Source organism: Mirounga leonina, unplaced genomic scaffold, assembly GCF_011800145.1.
Source record: "Mirounga leonina isolate KUSES-001 unplaced genomic scaffold, KU_Mleo_1.0 Mir_173, whole genome shotgun sequence".
Classification (NCBI taxonomy): Eukaryota; Metazoa; Chordata; class Mammalia; order Carnivora; family Phocidae; genus Mirounga; species Mirounga leonina.
Genome location: NW_023270447.1, coordinates 31019194 through 31037072, shown reverse-complemented (window position 1 = coordinate 31037072; position 17879 = coordinate 31019194). Strand labels below are relative to the sequence as shown.

The following is a 17879-nucleotide window of genomic DNA, read 5'->3' as shown; positions in this document are numbered from 1 at the left end:
CCCAACTGCAGGCTAATGTAAGTGTTCTGAGCACGTTTAAGATAGGTTAGACCAAGCTATGGTGTCCGATAGGTTAGGTGTATTAAATGCATTTTTGACAAAAAGAATAAATGCATTTTTAGCTTATGGTATTTTCAGCTTACAGGGGTTTATCATTAGGTAACCCTTTCATAAGTCAAGGAAGATCTGTGTTTTAAAAAAAAAAGTCTTGTCATTCTCTGAGTAAAATTCAAGCTGGAAGAAAACATCATAGTCTTCTGAACAAATCATGAGTAAATGGAAAAATGAAACCCAATTCTTGCAGCTTTAGAAACTTATATATCCATTCATTCAACCAGCATTTATTAGTCATCTTCTGTATTTAATTAAGCCACTTTGCAGGATAGTATGGGACACGATGACGGAAAGTTCCTCTGCCCCCCAAGGAGGCGACACATGACTGGTCAGGATTGATGAGGAAGTCATTTGCAGTCATCAGTGGCATCAATGGCAAAGAGCAGCCGAGGACCCTCTGCAGACTAGCTCCCTGAGCCCGCACCACCTTCTGCAATAGTTTCTATCAGTACCATTATGTTATAGATGAGGAAATTAAGGCATAGGGAAGTTGAGAAATTTGCCAGAATCAGCAATTGGTAAGTGATAGGATTTGAACTCAAGCAGTTGGAATGAAGGACACTTTGTGGATCAAATAGCCTTGACCTAGGACCATGAGTGGTGGGTTAGCTTTCAGTGACAGGAGTCATTCCGGAAGGAGGCTACTCTGTGGGCAAAGACAAGGACATGACACATTTGGATAAATGAGTGGTGGTCCCGTTTGGGGGAGTTTAGAGTTCTTGAAATGGATCAGTAAAAAATAAGATATGATGAGTCACTTTTAGAAATGCAGACTTCCCTCTACAGGTAATAGGAAGTTGTGGAAGATTTTTGAGCTGGAGTAATATGATCAGAGCTGTACTTTAAAAAAAAAAATGTGGTTCCTGCACTCTAATGACTTAGTAAAATAAGTAGACAAAAAAAAAAAGAAAGAAAGAAAGTAAGTAAGTAAGCAAGCTTCCTGGCTGTCTCATAGAATAATTACAGTTATCCTGCCTGCTTTATAAAATGTATAGTTTCTTTATTCTTGCTCATATAGTAAAAAAAAAAAAGTGGGAGTTTCTGATATTTCTGATTTAAGCAATGATTCAAGGACTTGGTCTCCTTTCATTCTTTGGCTTTGCCATCTTTGACAGATGGCTTCCAGGTTCACTGTGCTGTGTATATCAAGACATCAGAAAGAGAAACAGAGTGGGGAAGGCACGCGCTTCTCAAGTTCTCCAATGACCTCCCCTCTGATGTCATTGGGAGGCACCTCCCCCCACTGCCAGAAGCATGGGGACAAGGAATGTGGTCCCTGACTGAGCAGGCTTCCATCTATGACTACCCCAGGAGAGGGAAGCATGACTTTTGTTGGAAAGTCTATCACACCTGAATGGGGAAAGAAAAGCTTATTTACCCATCAGCAATAACTTTTCAGAGTTGTCTAGCACCTCATTTTGAAACATGGTTGAGGAATGAGTCTTATGAACAAATGAGGCTTAAAATAAAATAACATAAGCATAGTCCCTTTTAGCACCAAATCGTATTTGTCTAAATTATTCTTGAAGGTTCCAAATTGATTTTATACTTTCCTACATAAGTGAACAAAGCTTAACTTAATTTAAGCCTTTCTTCATGACTTAGGGTCCCCATTATGAATGTCAATTATAATGCAGTGTGTTGTATATGGACGGCTTTTGAGTGGTGGAAATATTTGTTCCTGCACTGAATGCCTCCCGAATTCTAGGCTGTTCTGCTAAATTTTCTCTTTAATCTTTCTGTCCCCCTAAGAAGTTTTATAGTCACTGTATCATCTCAGTGACTCTAATGTCTGTTTTCCAATGCTTTCTACCTTCTCTTGCCATTCTTGTTATCTACTAGTTCCTCCTCTCTGTAGATTTTCTTTTTCCTTCTCTTGAGACTCTTCAATCTTTTTTTCTTTGCCAATCTTCCACTCGACTCTATTTTGCCTGTTATGGGAGCCAGAGCAAGCAAATGGGATTGACCCAGGTGCCAATACAGGCTGTGCCTTAGAAACACTGTGACCTTGAGCAATTTAACCTCGGACCTCTATTTCCTCAAATATAAACCAAGGTGGTAATACGTACCTTGCTGGTTCACGTTAGAATTAACTGAGATTAATAAATAATAATAATAATAATAATATAAAAAGTTTCTTTGTAATAATTGGTCGCCATCACTGTTGTTGTTTTGGCATTTATGGGACCTGGTTTTTATTGGCACTATCAATAGAAATAAAAAACAATCCACAGGATTCCAGGGATTTGGAAACCAGGCGTGAATGAGGAAGAGCTAGAATAGAGGAGACATCTCCAGTAAGTAGAGGGCTGCAGCCATGAGTCAGGATCCTGAGCCTCCAAGGAGCTAGGGATCTGCTAATATGCCCGAATGTACTCTGAAGAGAGATCTAATGTATACGGATGAAGCCAAAAGAGGAGTATTCAAGAAACGAATAAGACCGGATAAATATCTTCCCTGGTTTTGTTTGGTTTTGCTTTGTTTTTACCAAAAAAAGCACCTCTTTCAAAAAAAAAAAAAAAGAACTGAAACTCTCTTAAGCTATCTATCCTATCTGCCTTCATCCACTCCCGGGTTTCTTGACAAAGCTGGGACGCCTTTGTCTGTCTTGCCAGGACCAGCCTCCCTGAATTTTACAGCCCCTCCAAGTCGAGGTATAGCCAGAGGAACAAAGGTGGCTGTGTACTGGGCAGCACGCCCACGAGGTTCCATTGCCCTGCGAGGAGGTACTTAATAACTATATAGTGAGCAAATGAAAAGGGAAAAGAAGAAAAGGTGATTTTTCACTAATACAAAGTAAGTAATTCTGTGGCCCAGAGGATGCATGATGTTTAGCAAATTAAAGCAGGTGGCGAAGTACCTCCCTAGTGTGCACATCACAGCTAATGTCCATCAGTGGTCAGCAAGCGAGGATACTGTGCCAGCATCAGTAATCCGGTTCCTAGCCTTGTGCTTTATTTATTTAACTAACGGCTGCCTCGCATCATGATGGTGTTTACTGAGCTTGGCAAAGTTAAAAATTACGATTTTGTTCACTCATGCGTTTCCAGCTGGGGTGCTGAGTTGTGTTTCAGGCTGCTGATGACCATTCTTCCACTCTCAGGGCCCCTAAAGTAGGCAGTTCGATAAACAAACCATCAGCTCAAGAACCAAAGGGTCAACACTGACACAACCTGGTTCCTTGCTACTTGGCAGTAGTCAGTGTCCAAAGCCTCAAATAATGACTCCTTCTGAAAACTCCCTTATGCTTAGATAATAAAGTGGATAGAAGTAAGGTTACAGTGTTATTCAGTTTGGTTTGTGCTAGTCAGTCTTCTATGAAAAGATGAAGTATTTGCGCCCAATTAAATACTCGATTTTGGATGATTTTGTCTCTTGGTCTACACTTGGGCATACCAAATGGAAATGAAAACCAAACAGAAGGCCTGGGTATCTGTGGTTCTAGAACGCTCTCCTCACCTGCATGAACTAATTTAGCTACTGTGCAGCGGACACTTAGTGAGCAACCACTGTATACTAGGTCCCGGGGATGGTATGGTGAGCTAAACTCCACACAGACATGAACCCAGTTCTGAAGAACCTTGCCGTTCTGTGGAGAAGAGAGACACTGACTCAAAGATTGCCAACACGGTGAGAATTAGAAAAGGAGAAACAGGGTGCTAAGGTAGTCTTGGAGTTTAGGGAAGTTTCTCTGAGGATGTGATCCTTTGAATGAGTGATGAAGGAGTTGCAAAAGTCGGGAGAAGAGGAGGCAGAGGAGGAGTCAAAGGAGACTTTGAGTGTTGTGATTATTTCAGTTAAGCCACAGGATCCCACTGCGAGGTAGATATCATTGTTCCAGTTTATAATTGAGCCAGCTTGGCTTCCAGAGAAAGCATGTGCAAAGGCCCCAAGGCAAAGCCTTATGAATAGTGCCACTTGGAGCTACAAAGTCAAAATCAAGGTGACTGGAGTATGGAGAGCTACGAGAGGGTGAGGGATAAAGAAGGACTGAGGGGGATATGAGGGTCTGGTAAGCCACTGGAAGGACCTTGTCCTCAAAGCAACAGGAGGAACTCAGGGATTTTAGGATTTAAGGATACTAAGCACAAGCAGGTCCTAATTAGATGTGCTTTATAGAAAGGCCTCCCTGACATATGTGGACAGTCGAAGTGTATGTGGGAGGCCTGGCGGTGATCCAGTGAAGATAGTGGATTGAAGCAGGGGTGGGGGCGGGGGGAAGCAAGGTGCAGGTGGGTAGAAAAGATCAAATTCAACAGAGATACAACAGGTTGAGTTTGCAGGTTCATTGAGTGGACGTAAGGAGAGGCAGGTAACGTGTTACTCAGGAGAGTCCTTTTTGTATCTGTAACAATTAAGCCGTGATAGTCGTACTAGTTACGCCCTCCTGAGTGTCTGCCGTGCCATTCTACAGATGAGAAAGTTGAGACTCAGAGTAGGGAAGTACCTACCAATAAACGACTTAACAGAGACTTGAACCCAAGTCTGACTCTTCCCACTTGAACTCTACAAATTTAATGATTCGTCGGGTTAGACTATTTTCTCATCTGGTCAACTGAAGCCATAGCTTTTTCTTTTTTTCCTTCATTTAATTCAGCTATATGTGGAACCCCCACATTTTCATAATTCTCTTGTTTCTGACCATCCGATATCAGTTATCAGACTTGGACCATGCTGTGTTTACCTGAAGGCCCTTTCAAATGCAGTAGGGGCCAAAGAAGCCAGTTTTGGGGAATCTGGTTTGTCTGGCAGCATTAAATATCACCGTACCCTCATAAAAAGGCAGCTTCTTTGTTTTAATGAGCACAGGAGGCCTATATACCCTCTCTCCTCCTAGAGGAAGAAATTGCGCAAGAGTGACCGTCGAGGGGATTCAGGCAGGGGATTATTTGAAAGGCATCCTGTACCCTCAGCCCTTGTCCTGCACACCAGAGAAGAAACAGGCCCTGGAAACGGGCTTGTCTCTCTGACGACTCATCCACACCTTTTTTGGACAGAGAAAAGTCATCTACTGCTTGCCGAGAAAGGCAGGCAGGCAAGTATTTCTTTAACAATCTGTGAGGGCCTGCTGTGTGCTATGCAAACATCATGATCTCTGCTCCTGTGGCTCTCGGGTTTTAGTGGGTTTTAGTGGCGGGGACAGACAATAAAGAAATTAGAAATGTAAATCATTACCGACTGTGGTAAGTGCCAGAGGAAATAAACAGGATGGTGCATAAGAGGACCATGATAAACCTATAGCTCAACTTCCGCGTCTGATAAAAATGAGAACCATGGTAGAACCTGCCTTTCAAGGCTGTTTTCAGGATTAACTTAGGTGATGTATGTATTGTGTTTAGAACAGTGCCTGGCATATCGGTGTTTTGTCAGTGTTATTAGTGGTTAATATCTTTGTTATGTAATAGGTGGGGGAGACTCCCGTCCAATTAAGGCAGTCAGGGAGGGTCTCTGGGAGGAGATGACTTTCAAGGTGAGACCTGAGAGATGAGAAGGAGCGGGGCATGTGAATAACGAGAAACAAAGACTAGGGGCAGAGAAGGAGCACCCGATCTCTCCCAGCGGCAGAAAGGAGATCAGCCGTCTATGGGGCTGAGAATGGCAAGTGAATGGAATTGAGGGCCACAAGGTGGGCAAGGCTCCGACCAGGTAAAGATTTTGGATTTTACTCTTCAAGCAGGGCAGGGGAGTGGCGTGCTCTGTGCATTAAAATTCTCACCCTTGCAGCCGTGTGGGGCATGAAATGTAAGGGTGAAAGCTGCCAGACCCTGTGGGTGGGGGTGCTGGTGGGATGGTGGGGGGGTGGGCAGAGGCTGAAGACCGCCTAGGAACAGTGTATTTGTCTCCAACGCTGCCAGAACAAATTACCACAATCTGGTTGTCTTAGAACAACTGAAATTGATCCTCTTACAGTTCCGGCAGCTAGAAGTCTGAGATCAAGGTTTTGGCAGAGCCGGGCTCTTCCTGAAAGCTCTACGGCAGAATCGTACCTTGCACCTTACAGCTGCCTCAGCGTCCTCTGGCCGGTACGTGCCTCCCTGTGACCCCTGCCTCCTTCACCACGGTGTTCTCCCTGGGTGTCACTGTGCCTCTGAGTCTCTTCTTCTAAGGACGCGAGGACTGCTCTAATCCAGTGTGACCAGCTCTTGACTTACCCCTTAATTTGTCTGCAAAAATGCTTTTTCCAAACAAGGTCACGTCCACAGGTAGGACTCAACATCGCTTCGTGGGTGCGCGGCGAGGGGCTGTTGGATGAACACCGTTCAACTCACAACGGGTCTCTGAGTCTGGCCACACCTTCGCGGGGCTGCGCCGGCTGGAGAGAACGCCCATGGCCCACCTCCTGGGGTGAAAGCAGCCGCCAGCCATGCGCGGGCATTCTCCCTGTAATGCGGGGTTTGCCTGCTCTATAGCTGTTCCTGGTTGCTTACTCCAAATAAGCAGGGGCAGGCAGTGCTGCTAAGGAATGAGCCTTCTTACTCATCTATCTCCACAAAACCACTTCCAGCTGTGGGTTCCAGCTTCAGCGCACCACTAACTCATGATTCCTTTTCAGTGAGTCCCAGCAACTTTGAACAGTCTATGCATATACGTGGATTTTCTTAGATTTGTAGGAGTGAGGAGACCTGGGGTTCATCCCAGGTGCTTCTTTTAGGGATTGACCTTGAGCAAATCACATAACCTCTTGACTTTCAGCTCCCTCCTCTGTAAAATGAGGATCCTGGCTTGGTCCAGGGGTTCTCAACCTCGAGGATGCATCAGAAATCACTCGGGGGACTTGTGAAAACGGAGATTGCTGGACGCCACCTCAGAGCATCTGAGTCAGAAGGTCCAGGATGGGGTCTGTGAAGTTGCATTTCTTGAAAGTTCCTAGACTTTGTTGTCACTGCGGGTCTGGGAACCACACCTTGAAAACTATTAGCCTAAACAATCTCTGAGATTTCTGCCAGTGACGCTCTTCAGTGAGAAGGGGTAGGTTTGGGATACGTGTACGAGGATGGATCCAGGAGGGCTGGAAGAGTTTTAGCAGGTGGAGAGAGAGCGGTATCAAGAATGAGCTTTGAATTTTATCTTGAGAAGCTGGGTGGAAGGTATGCCTTTAATTGAGATGGCAAACCTTCCCTTTGAGATTGGCTTTACTATATACATATTACAGATGAAAAAACAAGGACTCAGAAAGACTAAGCCACCTCACCCAAAATTATCCACCTAAGGAGAGGAGGAAGCAGGTTCAAGCCACTGACTCCAAAGGCCATAATTCAAACACTGCTCAGTACTGCCTCCTGCCCGTGGAGCTCTCATCTTCAGGCAGCCCGTAGAGGTAAATCATGAAAAATGGGCTGGCGGGGAGAGAGGAGGACTTCTTGGCAATGAAGGCTGGTGGGTGGGCTTGTCACTGAGAGAGAAGAGCAGCTTGGAAGAGTAACATTTTCCTAGGGAATCACATTAAATAATCAGAGTGGCTTATACCCATGTCAGGCTGAACCGAGATTGACAGCTAATAAAAGCCCAGTAATTACAGGAAAACATCAGATTGAAAAGTGCAGAGATTCTTGAAACACCTGAAGCCATTTAATATATCTTATGTTTGCTCCAGGCCAACAAGAAGCTCCCAGAGCAAGACTGGTCTCATTACTGAGCTAATGGACATTATGCTCTGAGGTACCTTTCCCTCTGCCAAATAAATCAGAATTTTAAAAAGTGAAGCCTGAGATTGCCATGCTGCAAATGTTTGCAAGGACATCACTGAGCATTTTAGGTGTCAAGTTTAATTTGACTTGGCCTGGTCTATTCTCTTAAGAAAGGCTCAGGAGGCCTCCGCTGGGTCACAGGGAGAATTCCTTCTGCTCCTGCTCTCTGGGCTGTGACAGAAATCAGACCTTGATTCCCTGAGCATGCCTTCTCAAGCAAGGATTGCTCCTGTTGCCTGAGCCCAGAGGAGTAAGTTGTGATGCAAGATGTCATGCTCCTCTGTTCTCTGATTTGGGGAGTGGAGCGGGGGGAGTAGGTGGAAGGAGAGACTCATTCACACCTTCTAAAATATTCTAAAACATTCCTGAGCCCCTACTAAGTTGCAGCCAGTCTTAGGTACTGGAATGATGACAAACGCTTACACATTAGCAGAGGGCAAAAATAAAATGGTAAGCTCCGTGTGTGTGCCCATCCGCGCTGTGCACGCTCCCCCCCTCCCCCCACCACAGAGAGCCAGCCTGCCCACCTCCCACGGGTGCTCGTACGGCCCACGTTTGGGGCCTAACGAGGCTGCAGCTCTGAGCACCAGTGGCCTCCACGCACTGTAGATTTTCCGGGGCATTTTTTACTTCACAACAGTTCTAATGACCTTGGCATCAAGCTCTTACTGGGGATTAATAACTGGCTGGGCTTAATGGCCCTCACTGTGTCCTGGGCCATTTTCCTAGCCAGCCATTAATTCCAAGCAGTGCCCTCAGCTCTGGCCATTATGGCTCCCTGGACGGGGAGGCTTGAGGCAAAGGGCCATAGCCTTCTTCTCTGCAGACAGAGGCTTTCACATTATACGCCCCCCCACACACACACACACTTTTTCTCTCCATGGCATCTAGGACAGAGGGCTGGGTCTTCAGGCAAATACCTGGTTAGGGCACCACATCGTGTCTTCTCTTTATATCTCAGGAGACTGGCTTTCTCAGAGAACAGACAAGGCAGGCGGTTGGGTCTCATTCACTCATTTATCGATCTATCCATCTAGTCAGTGTTAACTGAGTGCCTCTTATAGGTCAGGAAGCAAGAGAGATGACCAAGATTGGAGTGATCTAATACCAGTGCCCATGTGTCTTACCAAACGATGGAATACCTCACTAAATGGGGCTTTAAGGAAAATGTCCCCCAGAATCAGGAGACTGAGCACTGTGAGGAGGAAGTCAGAGAGAAGCCCTGGCTAGCCAGTGGGTTCCCCAGGAGCCACCTCCGCTCTTGTGTCCTCCATGGAGCTTTAGCTCCCAGGCCCGCTAGCAGAGCGGCAAGTTCACCTTCCTGTCCTCTGCTCAGTGATTCATCAACCCAGCAACTGAGTGCTTAAGGGAAGTATATGTGAACACTGCATCAGGAATCTTAACTCACCAAGGCATGCATATTTCCACCCATATCATTAAGACACTAAGGATTATAATCATACTGAGATGTGGAGGCGCATGGCTCTCTGGGAGGACCGTAACGCATCCTGAGAAACAGGGTCATGGGGTTTGTATAATTTCTAGTCATCCTGCCTCCCAAGACATCATCAGTCCTTCCAAAGGCAGAAAACAGACTTCATTTCCTCCTTTGGAAGTGATTCAGGCTCTGGTGCATGCTTGTCTCAGCTGTGGGAAATGTAACATTCTGTTTAGAACAGCTATTGTCATTTTATTGGCACCACTTACCAAAAGACACTTAAGGCGTAATTCAGACTTCAATCTTTGGCTCATTGTTTGGTGCATCTGAACAACGCAAGAGTGGGTGTTGTTGCCCGAGAGCTCAGGCAGATGGGCAGGAATCATGAGGGAGGGATTTCTGGACTGGGCAGACCCAGCATATTCGGGTGGTGCCCAGTAATGCCAGAAGACCAGTATGGCACAGTCAGGAACCTTGGCCTTCCCTGGAAGGGTCTTCCACTGGCCTCACGTGCACAGAGGTGGAAGACAGAAGGCACAGGAATTTCTATAGGTGACACAGGGTTCACCTGTCAACCAGCTTGTGTTCTGAGAATCGCAGCAGAATAATTATGGGGGAGAGAGATGTGGAAACTTTTCTTCAGAATGTTTTCCCCAGTAAAAATAAGCACAATGTCTTGTAATTATCAGTCACACTAGAAAATTCAAGATGATAGTTCGAGGTGAGTCTGATGAGAAAAAGCAAGTTCCAATGGCCTTAGGGTCCAATGGGATGAAATCCTACGAAGTGACCTTATTAAACAAATGTATTGAGTTACACGGTGCCTCACAGGTATTGAGTGCTCAGCAAGTGTCTTTTAAATGAATGAACGAATGAATGTCATGTGGCCACAAGTATCTAGCTGATCTCCTCTTTGTTTTATGGGTGAGAACGTTAAGGACCTGACTTACAAAATTCAGACCCTGGGTCTCCTGACCCTAATCCTCACTGAGTAATGTGGTATTTGCCGATGCCCCTGTCGATCTTGTAGGACATTTTTTTAGTGGGCTTCCCCACGAGTAGAGGTTTCCCAGGATGTGGGAGTTTCCATGCTGACGCCCAAACAGCCCCTAACAAACCGGGTGGGTTGGTCACCCTGAGCGTTCCAGTCTGCCCTGCGGATCCACCTGCCCCGCCATCGACCCTCCATCAGCCCTCACCGCCAAGCTCCCTCCTCCACTTCCCTCCCGGCCAACCAAGCTCAGGCTCTGCCCCTTCGGTTCAACTGGGAGTCTTGTGGCCAACGCCTCCAAATCCAGAGAACACTTGCCAACTTTGGTTTCACTTGTTCTCTGGTGTCTTGTGACCCCATCAACCACTGCCTCTTTTTTACAGTCATGTCATCTGTTGGTGTCCATCACACAGTCCTTTCCCGGCTGTCCCCCCTCCTCTCTGTCTCCTCCAGATAGGCTCAAATGTTCCCTCACCTTTGGTCCCTTGTGCCTAATTGCATTCTAGCACTTACTCCATGGTCCTGTAATTCCTTATCTGGGGGCACGCTCATCTTAGATTGTGTGCCCCCTTGGGAGGAAGGACCAGATCTTTTTATCTATATCACCAAGCTCAGTGCCTGAGACTTGATAGGAGCTCCATGGTTGAACAGATGGTTTAACTTTCCCTCTTCATCCTTTCTGTGTGGGGTGTGCATGTAAAATCAGAAAAAGGAAAATTATGTATTTCCTCCATCCTTTGGCCCATGAAATTTCTCTTCACCCCCAGCAGTTCATTCAGGGGACTCAGAAGGGCTTCCAACTCCAGGTTCCAGGAGTTTCCTGAGGGGATTCTACACATCTGTAATGTGGCTATTCCTCAAAAGGAAGATTTGGGCTTTTTTTTTAAGATTTTATTTATTTGTCAGAGAGAGAGAGAGAGCAAGCACACAAGCAGGGGGAGTGGCAGGCAGAGGGAGAAGCAAACTCCCCATGGAGCAGGGAGCCTGACACGGGGCTTGATCCAGGACCCCGGGATCATGACCTGAGCCAAAGGCAGACGCTTCACCGACTGAGCCACCCAGGCATCCCAGGAAGATTTGGTCTTATGTACATTTTACTCTCATTCACTTCATTCATTCATGGGTCTGCTGTTAACGGGGCTCTAAGGAATGGGCGTATTGGATACAAGACCTTTGTCACTTGACTGCATCCAGCCGGCCCAATGCCCTAAAAGCAAAACAACACTACTCGTTAAGAAACAGCATTACTGAGCTTCTGGGGTTGTGAGAGGAAAGAAGGAAGGGAGGCAATGACTTAAAACATCTCATGGCACGTGTTCGATTTATTCTACTGCACCGTGATGCCATGATGGTTAATCCCACGGGCTCTGCAGTTTGATTTCCTGGGTGTGAATTCCAGCTCTACCACTTCCTGACTGTATGGCCTTGAGCAAGTTCCTTACTTTTCTATCCCTCGGCCTCATTAGTAAAATAGGGGTGATAATATAATACCTTCCTTATGGGGTTATTTGAAGAACTAATGCAATTATATAAGAAGCTCAGCACAGTGCCTGGCCCATGGAAGCATCTAATCACCATTAGCGAAAGTGGCCTCTCTCTCGTTTGTGCCTACCGCCTTGCTGTGCTCTCAGCATCGCCCTTTACTAAGACTTTCACACAGTCCCCCGCCTCATCCTCTCACACTTCATTGCACGTTTTGACTGACCCACCGTCCCTCACTAAAGTATAAACTTTGAAGGGTTTCTGTTTTTGCATTCCATTTGCATTCTTACTGACCGTTATAGTGTCTGTCACTTAAGAGTAACTGGGTGTCAAATGAATGATGAGAATTTGCAATGGTAGAATCTCCATTTCATAAGCTTACATGTCAATTATCAACCCGAAGTGATCAGTACTGACTTAGTGAGTGCCTGCAATCACTCCACTCTGACAGGTAATCCCAATAACAGTCTCATTACCCAGTGATCCTATGTGAGCACTGGGTTCAAACCCCTGCAATTGCTATTGTTCAAATACTGGCAATTTCAAATGGCCCGGTCTAATACTGTGTACATTTTCATTCTACCAAGATAGAATGGCGCATTCATTATCCTCATTTGGAAATGAGAAACCTGAGAGTCTCACAGGTCAGTGGCTTGCCAAGGTCCCACAGCTAATAGGTACCGGAGACAAGGCTGGACCCGTCGTGAAAGCCCCAGAGCTGGTGCCCTCGGCGACTATGCAGTGAAGGAAGGTGGCTGTCCTTAGGTGCCCCTGTCTGGTTCTGAAGGCAGAGCGATGGCTCGGGAAACTCCCGGAGTAAATAGAAGCACTAAACTGGCTCCAACTTCGGAAGACCACGCAGGGAGCCAGCGTTTCGGGTTCAGGTTCGCAGGGAGGAAGGGCAGAGGCTCTGGGGCACGGGTAACAATGCCACGTTCCTTCAGACCATTCTTTTTTTTTTTTTTTATGTTATGTTGATCACCATACATTACATCATTAGTTTTTGATGTAGTGTTCCATGATTCATTGGTTGCGTATAACACCCAGTGCTCCGTTCGGTACGTGCCCTCTTTAATACCCATCACCAGGCTAACACAACCCCCCATCCCCCTCCCCTCTAGAGCCCTCAGTTTGTTTTTCGGAGTCCGTTGTCTCTCATGGTTCATCTACCCCTCGGATGTCCCCGCTTCATTCTTCCCCTCCTGCTACCTTCTTCTTCTTCTTTTTTTTCCTTAACATATATTGCATTATTTGTTTCAGAGGTACAGATCTGAGATTCAACAGTCTTGCACAGTTCACAGCGCTTACCAGAGCACATACCTCCCCAGTGTCTATCACCCAGTCACCCCATCCCTCCCACCCCACCCCCCACTCCAGCAACCCTCAGTTTGTTTCCGGAGATTAAGAATTCCTCATATCAGTGAGGTCATATGATACCTGTCTTTCTCTGATTGACTTATTTTGCTTCAGACCATTCTTGATCATCATTTGCCTGAGCATTTGCAGGCCTTGGCCTCAGGCCCTAATTACATTATCTTCAAACAGCAACTAAGAGATATTTCTCATTACACATGAACAGGGGAACGTTTAATGTGTGGGAACATAGGTGTTCAGAAAGCAAATCATTGGTTCAAGGTGTTGAAATGAGCGTTGTCATTGGAGTTGTCCCTGGTGGGCTTCCACAGGGCACGTGTTCACTGGCTGAGGTCGGTGGCTCTGAGCTTGAGGCTTTTTTTTTTTTTTTTTCACATTTTTGAAGATGGACCAACTCAATCTCACTCCCTCTCTCCTTAAAACCATCCTAGTTGTCATTTCAAAGTTATGGCACCTGAGGGATTACAACGTGCATGTCTTCTCCCGTGTGACTCTCAGGCGATGTTTATTTAGGATAAATATATTTGTACAACAGCCAAGAATATTGATACGCACTGAACTTTGAATAAGGCGAATTAAGAGCTTCCAAGCTCATGTCACAGCAAATGGTGGTATAGTCTCTATTTCGTTTGGGGGTAACTTCGGATTCAAAAAGACCTGGGTTTGAAAGCGTGACTTCATTACTTGCTAGTTATGCACCCTTGGGCAGATTTCTTAACATCTCCAAGCCTGAGAACTCCTCTCTGGAAAATGGCAGTGACAGCGACCTTGCCGGGTTGATATGGGGAGTTGGTTAGTTAGTATCAGTAAAGCCCAGAGCCCAGGGTTTGACAGGTCGGTCTTGTCATCCGCTCCTTGTCACCGATTTGGGAGAGAATGTAAGGAAGGGCTGATGGGTCACAGCAGAAGGGATAGATGCTGGCATGGGAGGGAGGAGAGGGGGCGCTGGCAGGCTTCTGCGGAAGCGAAATGACCCGCTGGTGCCAAGTGAGGGGGACCTGCTGATGGCCTCCTCCTCCCTCTGCTTTCTAGCCCCTAAAAATGCACTGCAGGGACTGTGCCCTGGTGACCAGCTCCGGGCACCTGCTGCGCAGCCGGCAAGGCCCCCAGATCGACCAGACCGAGTGCGTCATCCGCATGAATGACGCCCCGACACGCGGCTACGGGCACGACGTGGGCAATCGCACCAGCCTGAGGGTCATCGCGCATTCCAGCATCCAGAGGATCCTCCGCAACCGCCACGACCTGCTCAACGTGAGCCAGGGCACCGTGTTCATCTTCTGGGGCCCCAGCAGCTACATGCGCAGGGACGGCAAGGGCCAGGTCTACAACAACCTGCAACTCCTGAGCCAGGTGCTGCCGCGGCTGAAGGCCTTCATGACCACGCGCCACAAGATGCTGCAGTTCGATGAGCTCTTCAAGCAGGAGACTGGCAAAGACAGGTAGAGGGCGTGGGCTGGGGAGGGGCAGGGCCACAGGGGAGGGCGAGGACATGTCCTCGCTGGCCGAGTCACCCAAAGCAAAACGTTGGCAAAGGCTTTTTGTGGGGGCCCCACTGCTCATGCCATTGATAGAGCTCGCCTTGAGGGGGTCCTAGTCGCCCGGCTGCTCAAATTGAATTTATAAGACAAAGTGAATGAAGCACTGAGACACTGTGTGTGTGTAATTCAAGGCCAAGGCCCTATTTTGGAGGAGCAGGCTATACAGCTGCTGGTTTACCCTGGTAGTAAGTGCAAGATAATAGTTTTACTGCATTTCCTTTTACTTGTGTGAACATTGACCACACGGAGGGTATGGGTTTATTCTTCCCTTTCGAAGCAAACATGTACTCAGTCCACCGATATTTATTGAGTGCCTACCCCTCCACTGCAGCACGCACTGGGGATGTAGTCGAACACAAGAGAGATAGGCCCTCACTTCCTGGAATATAAAGTTTAACCGGGGGCGCCTGCGTGGCTCAGTCATTAGGCGTCTGCCTTCGGCTCAGGTCATGATCCCGGGGTCCTGGGATCGAGCCCCGCATCAGGCTCCCTGCTCGGTGGGAAGCCTGCTTCTCTCTCTCCCACTCCCCCTGCTTCTGTTCCCTATCTCTCTGTCAAATAAATAAATAAAATATTTTTAAAAATAAAAATAAAGTTTTACCAGGTGGGCAAATATTCACCAAGGGCTAAGCATCATGCAAGGAAAAGAAAATGGTGCTGTGACACACAGGACAGGGGGACCTACCATAGTCTAAGGCAAAGTTTTCCAAACTATCCGTTGCAGCTCAGTAATGGGACACGAAATCAATGTAGTGAGTAACTGTAAGATTTTTTTTTAAAAAAGACTATTTATTTATTTGACAGAGAGAGACATAGCGAGAGAGGGATCACAAGCAGGGAGAGTGGGAGAGGAGGAAGCAGGCTTCCCGCTGAGCAGGGAGCCCGATGCGGGACTCGATCCCAGGACCCTGGGATCATGACCTGAGCCGAAGGCAGACACTTAACGACTGAGCCACCCAGGCACTCTGTAAGATTTTTTTTTAATGCAGTGAAATAGTATGGAATGAAATGGAATGGAATCGAACCATCAATATCAGCATTCATCCCATATAAAAATACACTATAAGGTTTTTTGAGGTAATGAAAATGTTCTGGAATTAGATAGTGGTGATGATTCCACAACCTTGTGAATATAGAAAAAAAAAATCCACAGAATTACACCCTTCATTTTTTTAAAGATTTTATTCATTTATTTATTTGAGAGAGAGAAGGGGTGTGTGCATGGGGGGGCGGAGGGACACGGGGGGAAAGAGAGGGAGAGAATCTCACACAGACTCCCTGCTGAGCATGGAGCCTGACATGGGTCTCGTTCTCAGGACCCTGAGATCATGACCTGAGCTGAAACCAAGAGTCAGTCGCTCAACTGACTGAGCCACCCAGGTGCTCCTATTTTTTTTTTTTAAGTTTTATTTATTTAAGTCATCTCTACACCCCACGTGGGGCTCGAACTCACAACGCCGAGATCAAGGGTCGCACGCTCTTCCAACTTAGCTGGCCAGGCACCCCTGAATTACACACTTCAAAAAATAAAATGAAATGAAAACCATACACATGCACATATGTATATATGCTCATGATGTAAAATGTATTTCTCATTATAGGTCAAAATATTTTGAAAAGCACTGGTCTAGGATATAAGGGAATGAGGAAAAAGCTTTCTCAAAAGGATGTAGTTAAGCTGAGTCCTGGGCCAATAAGTATTTATCCAGGTAAAGAAGAAGCTAGGAAGGAGAGGGAAACCTTCTTATGGGTACAAGGGCTCAGAGGTGAAAGAACGTGCTGGGGGTTGGAGAAAAGTCCCCTCTGGCTGCAGTCGGGGGAGTGGCCCTTGACAAGGCCAAGACGAAAGGCCACTAGCTGGCCCAATCTAGGTGAAAAAGAAAGGACAGCTAGGTATCAAAAGGTGTGGTGCAATGTGGTCTAAATACACAGCTCGAGACTGGACTTCTGACTCTCCTTCACTAGTTGTGCGGCCTCGGACAAGTTACTTAACCTTGCAGTGACCTCATGAGAAAAAGGGCATAATGACTGGGCTCATAGGACTGGTCTGGTGATTAAATTTGTTTCCTTGATTCTGAAACGTGTAATTTTATAATTAATATACATTTAATGATGTAATTTACCCCCTTCTCTTATAAAAACTGTTGCTGGCTTGATTTCTCAAAACAAAAGAGACATGATAAATGAAATGAAGAACATAAAGTACTAAAGCCATGGCTAGGCTAGGTTGGGCAGCTCATTATCAGAGAACAGGGTCTTAGAGAAAGACCAAAACTTTGCCCCAACTTCTTTGTGTGAAAGACCTTTCTTTTTAAATTCTGGAAACCTTGCGACCATTTGAGAGCAGGTCCAGGCCAGAGTGAGCATGGCATCTTGTGGACAGAAGAGGTGGGGAGCTGGCTGCTGGCCCTGTGGCCTCCTTCCCTAGAGGCCCAGAGGACTGTGGTTAGCCCAGCCAGTAGATCACATAGGGGATCCTGGTCATCAAGAAATCCAATTACTTACTGCCCTGTAAAAACCACAAATCAGAGAGACTATCACTCATTTGAATGAGTTATTTAACCAGCAGAGCATTTTATAAGGGAAGAAGAATGAGAGGAGTTATTTACAGTTTCATTTTTGCTGGTTGGAAAATTTGAAATAAGTAGCAACACTCTTCAATAGAAAACACTTTCCCTCTTTTTAGTTTAGTGGTTGTTTGCTAAATTTGATTCCTGAAACACGGCTGCAGTCTTAAGTTGTTTATGATAACTACACACTGCTCTGGATCTTCTTAAGGGATTATTTTAAGTTGATAACTTGGAGACCAGTCATTCCATCCTTTGGTCACTTAGATCTTTAGGAAACGCACTCACATGGAGACATATCCTGTTCACTAAGCTTATTAAATTCTGACCAGTGAAAATTTTGTTCAATGGGTCTGTCTCCCTGGTGAGCCCAGCTGGTAGAGGGAACCAAGTCTTCGTGGACTGGCTACTGGGCTTCTCAAGTGCAGACACCCATCCACAAGGATCCATACAGTCCCTTTTCAGGGGAATCACACTTACGGATTTGTAGAGTGCCAAACTACAATGTCACTTCTGGAAGCTTTGTGCCTCTTACCTTTAAGAAACTGTCTTAAAGAGGCTAATATTGTATTGGCTCAGTATTCTCATGTGTCCATATTCTTAACTTGACTACTCCAAGCTAAGAGAACCAAGTCAGAAATAGCCCTTTAGAACAAACGTGTTTCTGAAAATTAAAACACAAGA

The 17879-nt window shown here is 46.2% G+C and overlaps 1 protein-coding gene across 1 annotated transcript in view; it reads left to right on the top strand.

Annotated features, from left to right (window-relative positions):
• ST6GALNAC5 (ST6 N-acetylgalactosaminide alpha-2,6-sialyltransferase 5) overlaps positions 1 to 17879 on the top strand; it is a 158600-nt gene that overhangs the window by 123718 nt on the left and 17003 nt on the right. The window contains exon 3 of the mRNA XM_035018243.1: positions 14120 to 14529. Within this exon, the coding sequence (XP_034874134.1) occupies positions 14120 to 14529 (410 nt within the window). The remainder of the gene's footprint in view (positions 1 to 14119; positions 14530 to 17879) is intronic.